The 19,413-nt window shown below is 37.6% G+C and overlaps 1 protein-coding gene across 1 annotated transcript in view; it reads left to right on the top strand.

The window, feature by feature from the left end:
• Nucleotides 1–19,413, top strand: part of CFAP47 (cilia and flagella associated protein 47) — a 469,227-nt gene that overhangs the window by 253,279 nt on the left and 196,535 nt on the right. The window contains 2 exon segments of the mRNA XM_036304204.1: nucleotides 3,061–3,211; nucleotides 4,633–4,721. Of these exon segments, the coding sequence (XP_036160097.1) occupies nucleotides 3,061–3,211; nucleotides 4,633–4,721 (240 nt within the window).

Here is a 19,413-nt window from a genome sequence, read left to right as displayed (position 1 = left end):
AGGATGAGGTGGCGAGGTGGGGAGGTGGGGAACCTGATCGGCCCTGATTGCTGGCCAGGCCTAGGAACCCCACCAATGCATGAATTTCGTGCACTGGACCTCTAGTAAAAAATTTAAAAAAATAATAATACAAAAAACAAAGGGTCCAGATGACAGCATCATGCACCAGTAAAACACCCTGTGCTGACAGTCAGTTTCATGCTGCAACTAAGTACTTTTATAGCCTGTAACTCTACCCTGAAGGGGCTAGGTAGCAAGCCTCAGACCTCAGGAGAGATTGGGAGGCAAGTGAGCAGCATTTCATGAGTTTCCATGCTCTTACGTTATGAGAAGATCGTAGAACTTTCTGCCAAGACACAACATGTGGCCTTTGTGTTATCATGCAGGGTTGTCAGGATGCCATGGCTCAGTCATTACCCTATAGGGTATAGGAAGTGAAATCTCCAAGGCTACAGACTCTAACTTTTTACTATGTTTTAGATTAGGAAGTTGAAGATTAAGGGAAATGGACATGTTTTCTTTGCTCTTTTAATTACATATATCTTACAAATAAAAGCCATGCTACTTATATATCATTAGTTTCTTTTGAGATTTTAATTTTATTTTCAACCACAGTTTTAATTATTTTTTTTTAATTCTTAGTCTTTCTCATTTTTCTCTCCATGTGACTAAAAACCAGTGACATGACTAAATTTTTGCTTAAACAGTAGCACAGAATGTCCTATGAAATTCACCCAAAAATGTATATTTTTCTTTGGCTAGCTGTTAGAAAATTTAATATTTGGTAGATTTTACTTATATTTTGAAGTTAACTTTAGATTTGACAGACTGGATCAAGATGTTTTCTTTTTTAATTTATTTATTTTCCAATTTCAGTTGACATACAATGTTATGTTAGTTTCAGGAATACAAGATAGTGGTTAGACATTTATATAAGTTGCAAAGTGATCACCCAATAAGTCTAGTACTCATCTTAAATCATACATAGTTATTACAATATTATTGACTTTATTCTCTATGCTGTACTTTATATCCCCATGACTGTTTTTGTAACTGGCAATTTGTACTTAATCCCTTTCACCTTTTTTACCCAGTCCTCCAATCCCCCTCCTATCTGGTGACTATCAATTTGTTCTTTGTATCTATGATTTTGTTCCTATTTTGGTTTTTGTTTGTTTGTTTTTCAGATTCCACATATAAGTGAAATTGTATGGCATTTAGCTTTCTCTGAAAAACTTCATTTAGCATAATATCTCCCACATCCATCCATGTTGTCTCAAATGGCAAGAGTTCATTCTTTTTTATGGCTTAGTAATATTCCATTGGGTATGTATGTGTGTGTGTGTGTGTGTGTGTGTGTGTGTGTGAACCAACTCCTTTTTATCTATTCAACTATCTATGGACACTTAGATTGATTTTATATATTGGCTATAGTTAATGCTGCAATGAACATGGGGGGGCATATATCTTTTTAAATTAGTGTTTTGGATTTCTTCAGTTAAATAACCAGAAGTGGAATTTCTGGGTCATTTGGTAGCTCTATTTTTAATTTTTTGAGGAACCTACATAATGTTTTCCATAGTGGCTAAAACAATTTGCAATCCTAGCAATAGTGGATGAGTGTTCCCTTTTCTCTAAATCCTCACTAATGCTTTTATTTGTTGATTTATTGATGATACCCATTCTGAAAAGTATGAGGTGATATCTCACTGTGGTTTTAATTTGCGTTTCCCTGATGCTTAATTATGTTGAGCATCTTTTCATGTCTGTTGATAAGGGATTTATATAAAATCTAGGAGCCCAGTGCACGAATTCATGCACCTTGAAAGGAACTGTGGGCTGTGAGGACGTGGTGGGCACTGGGGCAGGTCTCGGACCATCCTCCATGCCCCCACTTGGCCCCTCCCTCCATGGCCTCCAGTCCCCTGTCTGCCAGAAGCCCTGCTTCTGCCTCCACCACTCCCACATGCTGACAGCACCAACCCCGTTTGCAACTGCTGATGGTGCGGAGCAATTGGGGCCAGCACCAGCAGCATGCAAGCAGGTTCAGCATCATCAGCAAGTGCTAGTGGTAACTGCTGCCCCGATTGCCCCTCAGGAGCAGGGAGAGGTGGGGGAGCCCTCAGGGGCAATAGGGGCCAGCAGCCACTGCTTGCACCCACTGATGGTGCTGAGCGATTGGAAGTGGTGCCAAGCGCCGGCAGTGGGTGCGAGCAGTGGCTCCAGCTGCAGGTATGAGTTGGGTTGGCACTGGCAATGGGTGCGAGTGGCTGCTCCGGTGCTGGCAGTGGGTACGAGCGGTGGCTGCCAGCTCCGATCACCCCTCAGGAGCTGGGGGAGATGGAGAAGCCCTGAGGGGTGATTGGGGATGGAAGCCATCGCTTGCACCCACTGATGGCACCGAGCGATCAGGGCTGGTTTTGGGTGTAGGCAGCAGGTGTGAGTGGCGGTTCCGGCACCGGCACCAGGCGCAAGCGGGGCTGGTGCTGGCAGCAGGTGCAAGTGTTGGGTGGGACCACAGCATGTGGGAGCAGAGAATTTTCAGTAACCACCAGAGGCTTGCCCAGATGACAGTGACTGGCACCTCTCCTTGGTCTGGCGCCCCTGCTCACCTGCTCCACCATCCTGCCACGGCCGATGCCTGCCATGTTCTGTGCTCTACCGCCTGCTGCTGATGCCCGCCATGTTCTGCACATGCCCCCTGGTGGTCAGCGCATGTCGTAGCGACCAGTTGTTCGGTTGTTTGGTTGTCCCGCTGTTTGGTCTATTTGCATATTAGCCTTTTATTATATAGGATATATAAGGAACTCATACAACTCAACACCAAAAAGAGCAAATAATCTGATGAAAAATATGTGCAGAGGACCTGAATAGACACTTCTCCAAAGAGGACACAAGGATGGATCAAGATGTTTTAACTGATAACAATAACTAGATTATAGACTTCCTGAGATCTGCAACAGTCTTGAATTTTATTCTATAAATGATTATATTGCATTGCAGAGGTTGTTAGTTGTCTTTTTTCAATAAAATATTTTTCTTTTATCTTTTATTAAATAGAGACACAATCCATATTACTGTGAAATTCAGCAGTCGCTTCCTCCATCCTGCCAAAGCTTCACTGATACTAATTTCAGCACCTAATATGGTAGTGGGAGGCACTACAATGATTTTTGCTCTTAAGGGTGAAGTCCGCAAATTTAATTCCACGGTAAGTAAATTTTACCTATTTTGTATGTCTTTGCTTCTCTTCTCATGCCATTGGGCATCCCAAGCATAGCTCTTTTTCCTGGGCCTGTGTCTGCTTTTATTTGAATTAAGGGTTGGTGCGAGCAGTGAACACAGCAAAGAACATTCTTTAATTTCTCTTGAGTGTCCTGTGTATCAAAGGCATTATAAAGATAATGCTAAGGCTGGGGTTTATTGAGAAGTGATGATGTTCCAGAGGGAGAAGGATTTTTAAATTTTCTGTAACATAAATGTGACATTGCTATGATTGACTTTTTATAGTCAGTATTCTGGTTAAATATTATGTCCTACCATGGACATATGGTAAAGAAGAAGTAAATTTGTTATTGTGCCATATTTCCATATGGAGTATAAAGAATTTTAGGTGTGCAGTGGCATGAGTAGGAAGTAAGTAGAAGGACTCTAATGATGGTCAGTTTTGTAAGGAGAGCATTAAGATGTTCACATGGACAGACTGGCTTATTAGATAATGACACCTAGAGTAGGAAGCAGGCATTTGATGTCACTGAGATATGTATTATGATCATCTGATTTTCTCCTGAATAATGAACTCTTACACTTCCCAGTCCTTTCACACAAATTTTCTGAAACAAAACGTTGCTATGCCACATGTATCTAAGAGACATGGATGGTTTTAGCCTGTCATTAACATGGCTACAGGGCAGAAACGCTGACACTTGAAACTCATGTGGTCTCGGTTTACTGCTCCATCTGAATACTCATGGTCTTAGTTACCAGGAGGTAGAGCGGGTAATAATGGAGAAATAAAAGAAGGTAAGAACACCATCAGTATGAAAATGTAGAATTACTAGAATCTTTTCCTCTATGGAAAGCCATTGGGTAATTTGCATTATAAATTTTATGTTTGTACTTTTATTATGTTAAAAATATGTCAGTGTAAGCCACCATCTTATAAACACAGGCATATCGCACTCACACACATACACAGATAGGTATTCATACACTCACACACCTGTGTGCATACAAACACACATGCCTCTTCTTTATGTCATGTTATTAGGTATGTATAATTAATTAATTTTCAAATTAATATAATTAATTTGAAAATGCTCAGTCATTAATAAAAATATTTTAAGGAAATACATTTGGGAGATAATATTATGACAGTTCAGTTATAGCAAAAGTACTATTGATCAGTGATGAGGTAAAATATGAAATATATTTTTATTTCTTCCCACTCAAATTTTTTTTCAGTGCAGTGTTTCTGGGACAAAGGGACTTAGATAAATTAATATCATTGTTATATTTGAATGAACAGGTTTTTAGATGCTTTAAGCTTTTATTTTATGATTCAGGTTATCTTTTTTTGTTCTTACCATTTAATATGTCTTTATTTATTTATTTATTTATTTTTTACTTTAGAAAATGATAAAATGCAAAAGCCCATGTTATACATGGAAAGAAATCACTGTGAACATTCAAAATCCTTTCCCTACTGCTGGTGACTTCATGTAAGTTATTGTTTTAATGTAATTTTATTACAGTTAACTATATCCAATCTTAATGGAAATAAATAATTTTCTTCAACATGAACAATTTTGAGAATTTTTTTGTATTTACATTGCTATAAATTTATAAGCATTACCAGATAAAATAGAACAACTAATAAAGTAAACCAATTTTCCTTGAAATGCTATTTGATCTATACAAAACTAAGACTGGTAATATCAAATTTATTAATTTTGTGTATATTTTTTGAAATCTTTCAATTTTAAAAATTCAATAGTTAGCATATTTTATTTCTAAATTTATTTCATCTGTTAATTTCCAAAAGAGAAATATCTATTCAAGCAAAAAATTCATTTTTACTTAAAGCATCATTATTGATTAAAACTATACATTATGTGTATATTTGTGCATCTAGAGATTTAACAATAGCAACAATATATACTTGAGATTAAAATATAATAAAATGCTTAATTACTGTTTAAGTTCACAATAGAAAAGTATCTTGCCATATATTTACATGCTGTGGGAGAAGATGGAGAATGATACCTTATGTACTGCTTAAGTTACTAACTCTCTTTCCATCAGCTTTAGAAAACAGATCCTCATAACAATACTGGTGTTGAGACCATAAGTTGTATGCATGCTTAATACTGTTTGATAATTCTCAGTATTTAAAATCACTGCATGTCTAGGCTTTTGGAAGTATCTTCTTAACAATATCACTTATTGTTGAGAAAACAAAAATTCTTTTGTTGAACAGTTATTGGTGAATGTATGGTTCCCAAGTTCCCTGAGGGAGAATTATATTTGCTATAATTTTATTAAATGTTATATTGCAATATAAGGCACAAAAAATGTCAGAAATGTATCATTAATCCAGTATTAATATTTGCTCTTAAATGAACCAAATGGCTGACTGCAGTTCTTTAGAGGAAATCAGGATCAAACATATTAAACATTGCATTCTAGTGGTAGACTTGAAAGAAAATCTCAAAGTTTCAGGAATTGGTAGAATATTATACTTGTATGTTTCTAAAAAATCATAATATTTTATTTTTACTTTATAGTTTATCTCAAATCACATTAAAATTGTTACTTGTGTAGGGCGCATGGTTTGGCAGAGGAGAAGATTGTTAATTGGAGTAATTGACTACTTCCCCTTTGTATAAATGTGGCCCTTAAACTTAGGCAAAAATTGAAAACTCAATATTTAAAAACGATTCATAACATTTGAAAAATCGATATTTTATAGTAGGCATATATGATTTAAAAATTTTAAATAATAAAATACATAAGGGAAATTTTATGGCAATTAATTCATATAGAGTTATTAAATTTTATATTTTTTTGTTGAAAGTATGACATGTCTCCCTTCCCATGCCCAGTGACCCCATCTTCTCCACTCCCTACCCCACTCCAGGTCTTCACCACACTATTGTCTGAGTCCATGGATTTTGCATATATGCATATAAGTTCTTTGGTTAATCTCTTCTAGTCCCCCTTTCTTTCTGAGAATCATTATTCTGTTGCATGCTTCCATTGTCTCTGGAACTATTTTGCTTATCAATTTTCTTTTTTCATTAGATTCCACATATAAGTGAGATTATGAGATATTTGTCTTTGGCTTATTTTGCTTAGCACAATACTCTCCAAGTCTCTCTATGTTATATCAAAGTATAAAAGATCCTTCTTTTTTACAGCTGCATAGTATTCCATTGTGTAATTATACCACAGCTGTTTCATCCATTCATCTACTGATGGGCACTGGGCTGTTTCAAGATCTTAGGTATTGTAATTAATGCTGCTCTGAACATAGGGGTGCATATATTCTTTCTGGTGTTTCAGGTTTCTGAAGATATATTCCAAGAAGTGAGTTCACTGGGTTTAAACGGAAGTTCCATTTTTAACTTTTTGAGGAAATTCCGCACTGTTTTCCATACTGGTTTTACCAGTTTGCATTCGCACCAGCAGTGTATCAGGGTTCCTTTTTCTCCACATCCTCGCCAGCACTTGTTTGTTGATTTATTGATGGTAGACATTCTGGTAAGTGCTAGGTGGTACCTCATTGTTGTTTTAATTTACATCTCTCTGATGATTAGTGACATTCAGCATTTTCTCATATCTGTTGGCCATTTGTATGTCCTCTTTGGAGAAGTGTCTATTCAGGTCCTTTGCCAATTTTTTAAATTGGATTGTTTGTCTTCCTTTTGTTGAGCTGTATCAATACTTTATGTATCTTGGAAATTAACCCCTTATCAGATACATCATTGGCAAATATATTCTCCCATACAGTGGATTCCATTTTCATTTTGATGCTGGTTTCTTTTGCTATGCAGAAGTTTTTTCGTTTCATGTAGTCCCATGTGCTTATTTTTCCTTTGTTTTTCTTGCGCATCTAGACAATGTATCGGTAAACATCGGTAGCTATAAGAGATCTCTGAGATTTTGCTGCCTGTGGTTTCTTCTAGGATTTTTATGTTTTCATGACTCACATTTAAGTCTTTTAACCATTTTGAGTTTATTCTTTTTTAAAAAAAATATATTTTATTGATTTTTTACAGAGAGGAAGGGAGAGGGATAGAGAGTTAGAAACATCGATGAGAGAGAAACATCTATCAGCTGCCCCTTGCACACTCCCTACTGGGGATGTGCCCGCAACCAAGGTACATGCCCTTGACCAGAATTGAACCTGGGACCCTTGAGTCCGCAGGCCGAAGCTCTATCCTCTGAGCCAAACCGGTCAGGGCGAGTTTATTCTTGTGTATGGTGTAAGTCAGTGGTTTAGTTTCTTTCTTACTTTTTTTCCTTTTCTTTTCTTTTCTTTTCTTTTCTTTTCTTTTCTTTTCTTTTCTTTTCTTTTCTTTTCTTTTCTTTTCTTTTCTTTTCTCTTCTTTTCTCTTCTCTTCTTTTCTTTTCTTCTCTTTCTCTTTCTCTTTCTCTTTCTCTTTCTCTTTCTCTTTCTTTCTTTCTTTCTTTTCTCATGTACCTGTCTAATTTTCTCAGCACCTTTTATTGAAGAGACTGTCTTTCCTCCATTGTATGCTCTTGCCTCCTTTGTCAAATATTAATTGAGCATAATGGCTTGGATCAATTTCTGTGGTTTCTGTTCTGTTCCATTGATATCTATGCCTGTTCTTGTGCCAGTACCAGGCTGTGTTGGTTATAGTGACTTTGTAATACAGCTTGATATCTGGTATTGTTATCACTTCCCCTTTGATCTTCTTTCTCAAGATTGCTGCAGCTATTTGGGATCTTTTTTGGTTCCATATAAATGCTGGGAATATTTTTTCTAGATCTGTGAAATATGTCCTTGATATTTTAATAGGGATAGTGTTGATTCTATATATTGCTTTGGGTAGTACAGACATTTTTCTAATGTTAATTCTATCAATCCATGAATGAGGTATATTCTCCATTTGTTTATATCTTCTTCTATCTATTTTTTCAAAGTTCTGTAGTTTTAAGAGTACAAGTCTTTTACCTCCTTGGTTAGGTTTATTCCTAAATATCTTAATGTTTTTGTTGCAATGGTAAATGGGATTTGGGGTTTTTTTTTGCTTCTCTTTTTCAGAGTTCATTATTGGCGTATAAAAATGTGATCAATTTCTGGGTGTTAATTTTGAATCCTCATCCATTGCTGACTTCATTTATTAAATCTAGTAATATTTTGGAGGAGTCTTTAGGGTTTTTTATGTACAATATCATGTCATCTGGGAATAATGACAGTTTTACTTCCTCCATTCCAATTTGGATGCCTTTTATGTTTTCTTCTTCTTTGTTTTGGTAAACTTATTTATTTTTTAAATATATTTTTATTGATTTCATAGAGGAAGGGAGAGGGAGAGAGAGAAAGAAACATCAATTATGAGGGAGAATCATTGATTGGCTGCTTCATACATGCCCCCTACTGGGGCTCCAGCCCAGAACCGAGGCATGTGCCCTTGACCAGAATCAAACCCAGAGCCACTCTTCCAGTGAGCCAAACCAGCTAGGGCTATGTTTTCTTCTTGTCTGATTGCTATGGCTAAGTCTTCCAGTACCACCTATAATAATAAAAGCATAATATGCTAATTAGATTGGACATCCTTCCGGAAGACCTTCCGGATGAAGCTGGGGCTGCGAGGGAAGCCTGGGTCCCAGGTGCCTGCCAGCGGCAGGAGGGAAGCCCTGGTCACAGGTGCCAGAGGGAAGCCAGTGCTGGCAGCTGGGGGAAGTAAGGCCTACTCTTGCATGAATTTCATGCATCAGGCCTATAGTCTTGAATAAGAGTAGTGAAAGAGGACAATCCTGTCTTGTTATTGTTCTTAGGGGAAATGGTTTTAGTTTTTACCCATTGTGTATGATGTTGGCTGTAGGTTTCTCATATATGGCCTTTATTATGTTGAAGTATGATACCTCTATTCCCACTTGCTTAGAGTTTTTATCAAAAATGGGTGTTGGAGCCCTAGCTGGTTTGGCTCAGTGGATACAGGATCTACCTGTGAGCTGAATGGTCCCAGGTTCGATTATAGTCAAGGGCACATGCCTGAGTTGGCAGGCTCAGTCCCCAGTAGGGAGCATGCAGGAGGCAGCCTATTGATGTTTTTACTTTTCTCCCCCTCCACTTCCTCTCTGAAATCAATAAAATATATATGTGTGTGTGTATGTGTGTGTGTGTGTGTGTGTGTGTGTGTGTGTGTGTGTGTGTCTATATATATATATATATATATATATATATATATATATATATATATATATAATTTAAAATGAGAATCCCAGCAACAACACAGAGCGGGTAACTATTAAGGAACCAGCTCTGGATAGTTGACCTCTCCAAATCACTTTTAAGTGTGATAGAGATGCCGTATAGCCTCAGAGGCCAACCCCAGAACACTGCCACCCAGAGGCTGAGCCACAAACTGACTCTTTGCTAAACACAAAATAAGGCAGTCTGGGAAACAAATACGGCCTGCTTTAAAATAAGGACAGTGGTTTACAACACAGAGGAACAGTGTATCACAGGGAAACTCAACACTCTCCTGAATACCTGGCAGGACTAAAGGCGAGCCAGACTGAAGAATAGAAGAACCGAAGGACCTTCACTACTGCAATTTTTTTTTCTTTTTTCACCTTTTAACTAAGAAACCAATTTTTTTTCCTTTTTTTTTCTTCTTTTTTTTTCTTTTTTCTTTTTTTTATGTTCTTTCTTTCTTCTTTTTCCATCACCTGATTTTACCCTTTTAATTATTACCTTCTTATTTCTAACCAGTATTATTACTGCTACCATTTTACCATTTTTTAAAGTGCCATTTTATTTTCTCTTTATTTTATTTTGGGATTAGTGTTCTCCATTCTATTTTCATTGTTATATTATTGGTTGTTTCTAGTTTGCATCCATCTCCAGGGAGCTGTTGCTGGAATTTGTTGGGATTAGTGGTGGTTCTATAGGAGTATTCTCCTCATATAAAAAGTCTCTTCCCCTCTTCCACTTCATTCTCTCTTTTCGCTCTTTTTTTTCTTTTCTTTTCTTGCTTTTATTTCCCCCCCTCCTTTTTCCCAATTTCATATTTGCACTCCTTTTTTTGGTCCCTACATTTCTTTTCTTTTTTCTCTTTTATCTTCCTTCTTCCTTATCCCCTAACTCTCTTAATTCGGGCAGTCACCTTTATTTGGGGTTATTAATATCATGAATATATTTGTGTTTAGTGCCTGGTATGTGGTGCCTTGTTGTGTTGTATTTTGTGCCGTTAAATCAACGCAGCAGATACAAGCAACAGCAGCCTCCTGAACACCACACCCTCTGCTGAGGAACAGCAGCTGTACGTGAAACCTCCCCCCACCAGCCAGAAGAGCCACCACAGTTGTGAACAGAACCCACCAGAGGAGCTGCTGCCAACTGAAGAGCAGCTGCTACCACAACCGCCTGAAGAGCAACCACAGACCAAGGAGTCACTGCCACCCAGGGAGCAGCCACTGAACGACTCAATGTCTAGATATGTCAGTGAGATCAAACATGGGTAGACAAAGAAACCCCCAAAGGAAAGAGAAGGAGGACTCTCCAGAAAAGCAGCTAAGTAATACAGAGGCATGCAACATGACAGAAAAAGAATTCAGAATAAGGGTCCTAGAGTGCATAAACCGGATGGAGGAAAAAATCGACAACCTCTGCAAGAAGCAGGAAGAAACAGATGAAAAAATCAATAACATATGGAAGAAGCTAGAAGAAACAGATGAAAAAATCAACAACTTAAGTAAGACCCAAGAAGAAATGAAGACTGATATAGCTGCAATAAGAAACACCATTGAAAGTATCAACAATAGACTAGGAGAAGCGGAGGACCGAATTAGTGAATTAGAAGACAAGGAAGCAAAACACACCCAAAATGTACTTGAATTGGAGAAAAAAAATTAAAGACAGGAGGAGAGCCTAAGGGAGCTTTGGGACAACATGAAACGAAACAACATACGAATAATAGGGTTACCAGAACAACAGAAGCATGAACAAGGATTAGAAAACCTATTCGAAGAAATAAAATCAGAAAACTTCCCTGAGGTGGGGAAGAAAAAAGTCACGCAAGCCCAGAGAGTCCCAAACAAGGTGAACCCTAAAAGACCCACACCAAGACACATCATAATTACCATGGCAAATGTTCAGGACAAAGAGAGAATCTTACAGGCTGCAAGAGAAAGACGGAAAGTTACATACAAGGGATCTCCCATTAGATTATCAAATGATTTCTCAACAGAAACACATCAGGCCAGAAAAGAATGGACGGAAATTTACAAAGTGATGCAAAGCAAAGGACTGAATCCAAGAATACTCTATCCAGCAAGGCTATCATTCAAACTTGAAGGGGAAATAAGAAGCTTCACAGACAAAAAAAGGCTAAGGGAGTTTATCACCACCAAGCCAGCAATGCAAGGAATGCTAAAGGGTCTGGTATAAAAAGAAGAAATAAAAAGCTCAAAAAGAAAACAGCCACACAAAAACAGAAATGGCTACAAACAAGTACCTTTCAATAATAACTTTAAACGTAAACGGATTAAATGCTCCACACAAAAGACATTGAGTGGCTGAATGGATAAAAAAACATGACCCATACATCTGCTGTCTAGAAGAAACCCACCTCATTAGAAGGGACTCACACAGACTGAAAGTGAAAGGATGGAAAAATAACTTTCAGGCAAATGGAAAGGAAAAGAAAGCTGGGGTAGCAATACTTATATCGGACAAAATAGACCTCAAACTGAAGGCCATAACAAGAGATAAGGAAGGCCACTTCATAATACTAAAGGGATCAATACAACAAGAAGATATAACCCTGGTAAAGATATATGCACCCAATGCAGGAGCACCCAAATTCATAAAAAAACTCCTGGAAGATATAAAAGGAGAGATCGACAACAATACAATCATAGTAGGGGACTTTAATACACCACTGACAGCACTGGATAAGCCCTCTAGACAAACAATCAGCAAAGATACAGCAATCCTAAATGACTCACTAGATCAGATGGACTTAATAGACATCTTCAAAACACTTCACCCCAAAGCCAGGGAATATACATTCTACTCAAATGCTCATAAGACATATTCAAAAATAGACCATATATTGGGTCACAAGCAAAGTATCCCCAAATTCAAGAAGATTGAAATCATAAAAAGCATCTCTGCAGACCACGATGGCATAATATTAGAAATAAACTACAATAAAAACAACCCAAAATACTCAAACACCTGGAAGCTGAATAGCATGCTATTAAATATTGATTGGGTTATCAATGAGATCAAAGAAGAAATTAAAAACATCCTGGAAACTAATGACAATGAAAACACAACAATCCAAAACCTATGGGACACAATGAAAGCAGTCCTGAGAGGGAAGTTTATAGCTCTACAGGCCTATCTCAAAAACAAGAAAAAATGGTAGTAAATCATCTAACTCTACAACTCAAAGAATTAGAAAGAGAGCAACAAGAAAACCCCAGAGTGAGCAGAAGGAAGGAGATAATAAAGATTAGAGCAGAAATAAATGACATAGAGACCAAAAAAACAATACAGAAAATCAATGAAACCAAGAGCTGGTTCTTTGAAAGGATAAACAAGATTGACAAACCTCTAGCCAGACTCACCAAGAAGCAAAGAGAGAGGACCCAAATAAACAAAATCAGAAATGATTGAGGCGAAATAACAACAGACCCCACAGAAATACAAATGATTGTGAAAAAATACTATGGACAGCTCTACTCCAACAAACTAGACAACCTGGAGGAAATGGACAAATTCCTAGAAAAATACAACATTCCAAAACTCAATCAGGAAGAATCTAAAAATCTCAACAGGCCAATAACTATGGAAGAAATTGAAACAGTCATCAAAAAGCTTCCATCAGACAAAAGCCCAGGGTCAGACGGCTTCACAGGGGAGTTTTACCAAACATTCAAGGAAGAACTAAAACCTATCCTCCTCAGACTACTACAAAAAATTCAAGAGGAAGGAACACTTCCAAGCTCATTCTATGAAGCCAGCATCACCCTAATACCAAAACCAGGTAAAGACAACACAATGAAAGAGAATTACAGGCCAATTTCCCTCATGAACATAGATGCCAAAATCCTCAACAAAATCTTAGCAAATCGGATCCAGCAGTACATCAGAAAGATCATACACCATGACCAAGTAGGATTTATCCCAGGGATGCAAGGATGGTACAATATCCGCAAATCAATAAACGTAATACATCACATAAACAAATTGAAAGAAAAAAACCACATGGTCATATCAATTGATGCAGAAAAAGCATTTGACAAAATTCAACACCCATTTTTGATGAAAACTCTCAGTAAGGCGGGAGTAGAAGGATCATAACTCAACATAATAAAAGCCATATATGACAGGCCCACAGCCAACATCATACTCAATGGACAAAAACTAAAACATTTCCCCTAAGAACAGGAACAAGACAGGGATGCCCCCTCTCACCACTCCTGTTCAACATAGTACTGGAAGTGTTAGCCATTGCGATTAGGCAAGAAGAAGAAATAAAAGGCATTCAAATTGGAAAAGAGGAGGTAAAACTGTCCTTATTTGCAGATGACATGATATTATACATACAAAACCCTAGAGACTCCATCAAAAAGCTACTAGACTTAATACATGAATTTGGCAATGTAGCAGGATACAAAATTAACCCAAGAAATCTGAGGCATTTCTATACACCAATAGTGAACTTTCAGAAAGAGAGATTATAAAAACAACCCCGTTTACCATCACACCAAAAAAATTAAGCTACCTAGGAATAAACTTAACTAAAGAGGTAAAAGACCTCTACTCAGAAAACTACAGGACGTTGAAAAAAGATATAGAGGAAGACATAAACAGATGGAAGAACATACCGTGTTCATGGATTGGTAGAATCAACATCATTAAAATGTCCATACTACCCAAAGCAATCTATACATTCCATGCACTTCCCATTAAAATACCAATGGCATACTTCATAGGTCTAGAACGAACTCTCCAAAAATTCATCTGTAATAAAAAAAGACCTCGAATAGCTGCAGCAATCCTGAAAAAGAACAAAGTAGGTGGGATCTCAATACCAGATATCAAGATGTATTACAAAGCCACTGTTCTCAAAACTGCCTGGTACTGGCACAAGAATAGGCATATAGATCAATGAGAGCCCAGAAATCAGCCCGAACCAATATGCTCAATTAATATTTGACAAAGGCAAGAACATACAATGGAGCCAAGATAGTCTCTTCAATAAATGATGTTGGGAAAATTGGACGGATATATGCAAGAAAATGAAACTAGACCACCAACTTACACCATACACAAAAATAAACTCAAAATGGATAAAGGACTTAAATGTATGACAGGAAACCATAAAAATTCTAGAAGAACCCAAAGGCAACAAAATCTCAGACATATGCCAAAGCAATTTCTTCACTGATACAGCTCCTAGGGCACTTGAAAGTAAAGAGAAAATGAACAAATGGGACTACATCAAAATAAAAAGCTTCTGCACAGCAAAAGAAACCATCAACAAAACAACAAGGAAGCCCACTGTGTGGGAAAACATATTTGCCAATGTCATCTCTGATAAGGGCCTAATCTCCAAAATTTATAGGGAACTCATACAACTTAACAAAAGGAAGATAAACAATCCAATCAAAAAATGGGCAAAGGACCTAAATAGACACCTTTCAAAAGAGGACTTTCAGAAAGCCAAGAGACATATGAAAACATGCTCAAAGTCACTAATCATCCAAGAGATGAAAATCAAAACAACAATGAGGTACCATCTCACACCTGTCATACTGGCTATCATCAACAAATCAACAAACGACAAGTGCTGGAGAGGATGTGGAGAAAAAGGAACACTCGTGCACTGCTGGTCAGAATGCAGACTGGTGCAGCCACTATGGAAGACAGTATGGAGTTTCCTCAAAAAACTAAAAATGGAACTCCCATTTGACCCTGTGATCCCACTTCTAGGAATATACCCCAAGAAATCAGAAACACCAATCAGAAAGGATATATGCACCCCTATGTTCATAGCAGCACAATTCACCATAGCTAAGATCTGGAAACAGCCTAAGTGCCCATCAGTAGATGAATGGATTAGAAAACTGTGGTACATCTACACGATGGAATACTATGCTGCTGTAAAAAAGAAGGAACTCTTACCATTTGCAACGGCATGGATGGAACTGGAGAGCATTATGCTAAGTGAAATAAGCCAGTCAATGAAGGAAAAATACCACATGATCTCACTCATTCATGGATAATAGAGACCATTATAAACTTATGAACAATAATAGATACAGAGGAAGAGCTGCCTCAAACAGACTGTCAAACTGCAGCGGGAAGGCCAGGGAGGGTTGGGGGGCAGGAGGTAGGGGGGAAAGAGATCAACCAAAGGACTTGTATGCATGCATATAAGCATAACCAATGGACACAAGACACTGGGGGATAGGGGAGGCTAGGGGACTGTCTAGGGCGGGGGGGAAAAATGGACACATATGTAATACCCTTTTAATACTTTAAGCAATAAAAAATAAAAAATAAAAAATAAAATACTAAAAGAAACAACCCTACAACCTAGAACAGTAATGGCAAAAAAAAAGAAAAAATAAAATAAATAAAATAAAATAAAATGAGTGTTGGAGTTGTTGAGTGCTTTCTCTGCCTCTATTGGTATGATCATGTGGTTTTTGTCGTTCAATTTGTTTATGTGAAATATCATATTTATTGATTTGCAAATATTGTACCAGTCTTGCTTCCCTGGAATAACTCCTACTTGGTCATGGCATATGATCTTCTTAATATATTTCTAGATATGATTTGATAATATTTTGTTGAGGATTTTAGCATCTATGTTCATCAAGAATATTGGTCTGTAATTTAACAATTTAAAGTGGAAAAAAGAGCCAGAGTAAGTGCGCAAACTCACGACTTTTACCCTCTGGCACTGCGCACAATTCTGTGAACATCTCTTTGTCTTTTTTCCCCCTGGCACTAAGCAGCCAGCACACTGTTAAAATTTCAGGCTGCCTTTTTGTGCCCAGTACAGCTATGGGTTGCTTTTTAGTGTTCCCTTCCGCCAGCAGCCCTGCAGATCCCCTTCCACATTCGCAGGTCATGGTAGCCCCAACGACCTTGGATTTTGTGGGGCGCTGCCTTCCCCAGAACCTCTAGCTCCCATTGTGCATGTTTCTATCTCCAGCCTGGACTGAAGACCTCACCTTTTCCCAGGTGAAATCTGACCTTTCCGTGAGAAGGTGGAGAGCTCCTCCGAGTCCACATATTCACACTGCTTGAGAGCCGGTGTTCCTGGGTTCACAGCTGTTCCCTGGGTGGTGTTGTTGTAGATTCCCGGGATGTCAGTCCCTTGCTTTTTATTACTTTGTATACTTCATGCCACTCCCTTCTGGCCCAAAGTGTTTCTATTGAGAAATCCACTGACATTCTAAAGTAGTGGTTCTCAACCTGTGCGTCATGACCCCTTTGGCAGTCGAATGACCCTTTCACAGGGGTTGCCTAAGACCATCTTGCATATCAGATATTTACATTACAACTCATAACAGTAGCAACATTACAGTTATGAAGTAGCAACGAAAATAATTTTATGGTTGGGTCACAACATGAGGAACTGTATTTAAAGGGCCAGAAGGTTGAGAACCACTGCCCTAGGGAGTGGGCCTAAGCTGGCAGGTGGACATCCCCCAAGGGCTCCTGGGCTTCCAGAGGGAGTCTGACTGCCAGCTTAGGCCCAATCCCCCAGGAAGCAGGCCTAAGCTGGCTGGTGGACATCCCCCAAGGGGTCCCAGACTGCGAGAGGGCACAGGCGGGGCTGAGGGATTCCCCCCCCCCCCTCAAGTGCATGAATTTTCTTGCACAAGGTCTCTAGTATAATAATAAAGGGACATAATTTTAAATATTACACTTCTAAAATGATCAGTATTTAATTCTTATTAATAATCTCAAAAGTATTTTAAAATAAAATTAAATTTTTTATATATTTTTTCCAAAATTATATGTCGCACAGTTACTGGGTTTGCTAATTTTTAATGAAAATTTAACATTACTTTAAAAAACTATGTTTTTATTGATTTTAGAAAGAGGGTATGGGAGAGGAATAGAGAGATAGAATCATTGATAGATTGAGCCTGCAACCAGTCACCCGGAATCAAACTAGTGACCTCTTAGTTCATGGGTCGATGCTCAACCACTGAACCACTCTGGCCAGCAATTTTTGCCATTTTAGGAATTGGTATATTTATTCTATTTTATCTAATTTTCTAGCACAAAATTTTTCTTAGTTTTACTTTTTTTTCTAAAAAGTCAGTAGTGATGGCCCTACTTTATTCCCTTGTTTTAGTAATTTGATTCTTTTCTTCTTTATTCTTAATGAGTCTAAGTAAAAATTTGTCAATGTAATCTATCTTTTCAAAGAACCTTCTTCTGGTTTCCTTGATATTCTCTGTTGTTTTTCCTTTTTTTAAAAATCCTCACCCAAGGATATTTTTCCATTGATATTTAGAGAGAGTGGAAGAGATGGGGAAAGACAGAGAAATATCGATGTGAGAGAAACACATTAATTGGTTGCCTCCTGCACGAGCCCCGAACAGGGCCTGGGCCAGGGAGGAGCCTATAGCCAAAGTACGTGCCCTTGACTGGAATTGAACCCGGGACCCTTTGTTCTGCAGGCCGATGTTCTATCCACTGAGCCAAATTGGCTAGGGCTGTTTATCTTAAAAAAACCTTTATTGATGTCTTATTGATATTTTTAAAAACCCTGCACACGCTTAATATATACAATATGATGAGTTTGGACATATGCATATAACTATGATATTGTTACCACAATCAAGGTAAATAAATATATAGCCATAACTTCCAAAAGTTTCTTTGTAGGTTATTTGTGTGTGTGTGTGTGTGTGTGGTGAGAATGCTTAACATGAGATTTACTCTCTTAGCAAATGTTTAAGTGTATAATACTATGTTTTTAACTACAGACACTATTTGTATAACATATCTCTGGTACTTAATTATCTTGCATAACAAACTTTATACAACTTACATTTAATCTTCTACCCTGTCCCTAGTAACTACCATTCTATTCTCTGCTTTATGAGTTTGACTATTCTACATTCCTTATATAAATGGAATCATACAATATTTGTCCTTCTGAGATTGGCTTAGTTCATTTAGTCCCCAAGATTCATCCAAGTAGTCACATGTTGCATAATATTCTTCTTTTCTAAGGATGAATAATATTCCACTGTAATTATTCACATACACCATCACATTTCCCTTATCCATTCATCTGTTGATGGACATTTGGGTTGATTGGATTGTTTCCATATCTTGGCTATTGTGAATAATGCTATAGTAAACATGAGAGTGAAGATATCTTACTGGGGTCCTGATTTCAATTCCTTTGGATAAATATCCAAAGTGGGATTGGTGTATCTTTTGACATTTATATTTTTAATTTTTTGAGGAACCTCCATACTGTTTTCTATAATAGATATACCACTTTACATTCCTACCAACTGCATGCCAACATGTGTTATCTCTAATTCTTTTTTTATAATAGTCATCCAAACAGATAGGAGGTGATATCTAATTACAATTTGATTTGCATTTCCTGATGATTAGGGATATTTACTAAGACCTTTTTATATACCTGTTGGTAATCTGTATGTCTTCTTTTATATATGTATATTTCTTTTATTTATTTCAGAGAGGAAGGGAGAGGGAGAGAGATAGAAACATCAGTGATGAGAGAGAATCATTGATTGGCTGCCTCCTGCACATCCCCTACTGGGAATCAAGCCCACAACCCGGACATGTGCCCTTGATTAGAATCGAACTCGGGGCCTCTTAGTCTGCAGGCAGACACTATCCACTGAGCCAAACCAGGCAGGGCTGTATGTCTTCTTTGAAGAAAATCTATTCAAGATATTTTCCCATTTTTAAGTGGATTCTTTTTTTTTAAATTATGGAATTTTAGGAGTTTCTTGTGTATTTTAGATATTAACTGCTTAACAAAGAAAGGTTTGAAAACATTTTGTCCCATCCTATAGATTGCCTTTTCAACTCTGTTGATTGTTTCTTTTGTTGGGAATAAGCTTTTTATTCTGATGTAGTCCTACTTGACTATTTTTGCTTTTGTTGCCTGTGCTTTTGGTGTCACATCC

This window comes from Myotis myotis, unplaced genomic scaffold (assembly GCF_014108235.1).
Source record: "Myotis myotis isolate mMyoMyo1 unplaced genomic scaffold, mMyoMyo1.p scaffold_m19_p_4, whole genome shotgun sequence".
In the NCBI taxonomy this organism is placed as follows: domain Eukaryota; kingdom Metazoa; phylum Chordata; class Mammalia; order Chiroptera; family Vespertilionidae; genus Myotis; species Myotis myotis.
This window is presented reverse-complemented; position numbering and strand designations above follow the sequence as displayed.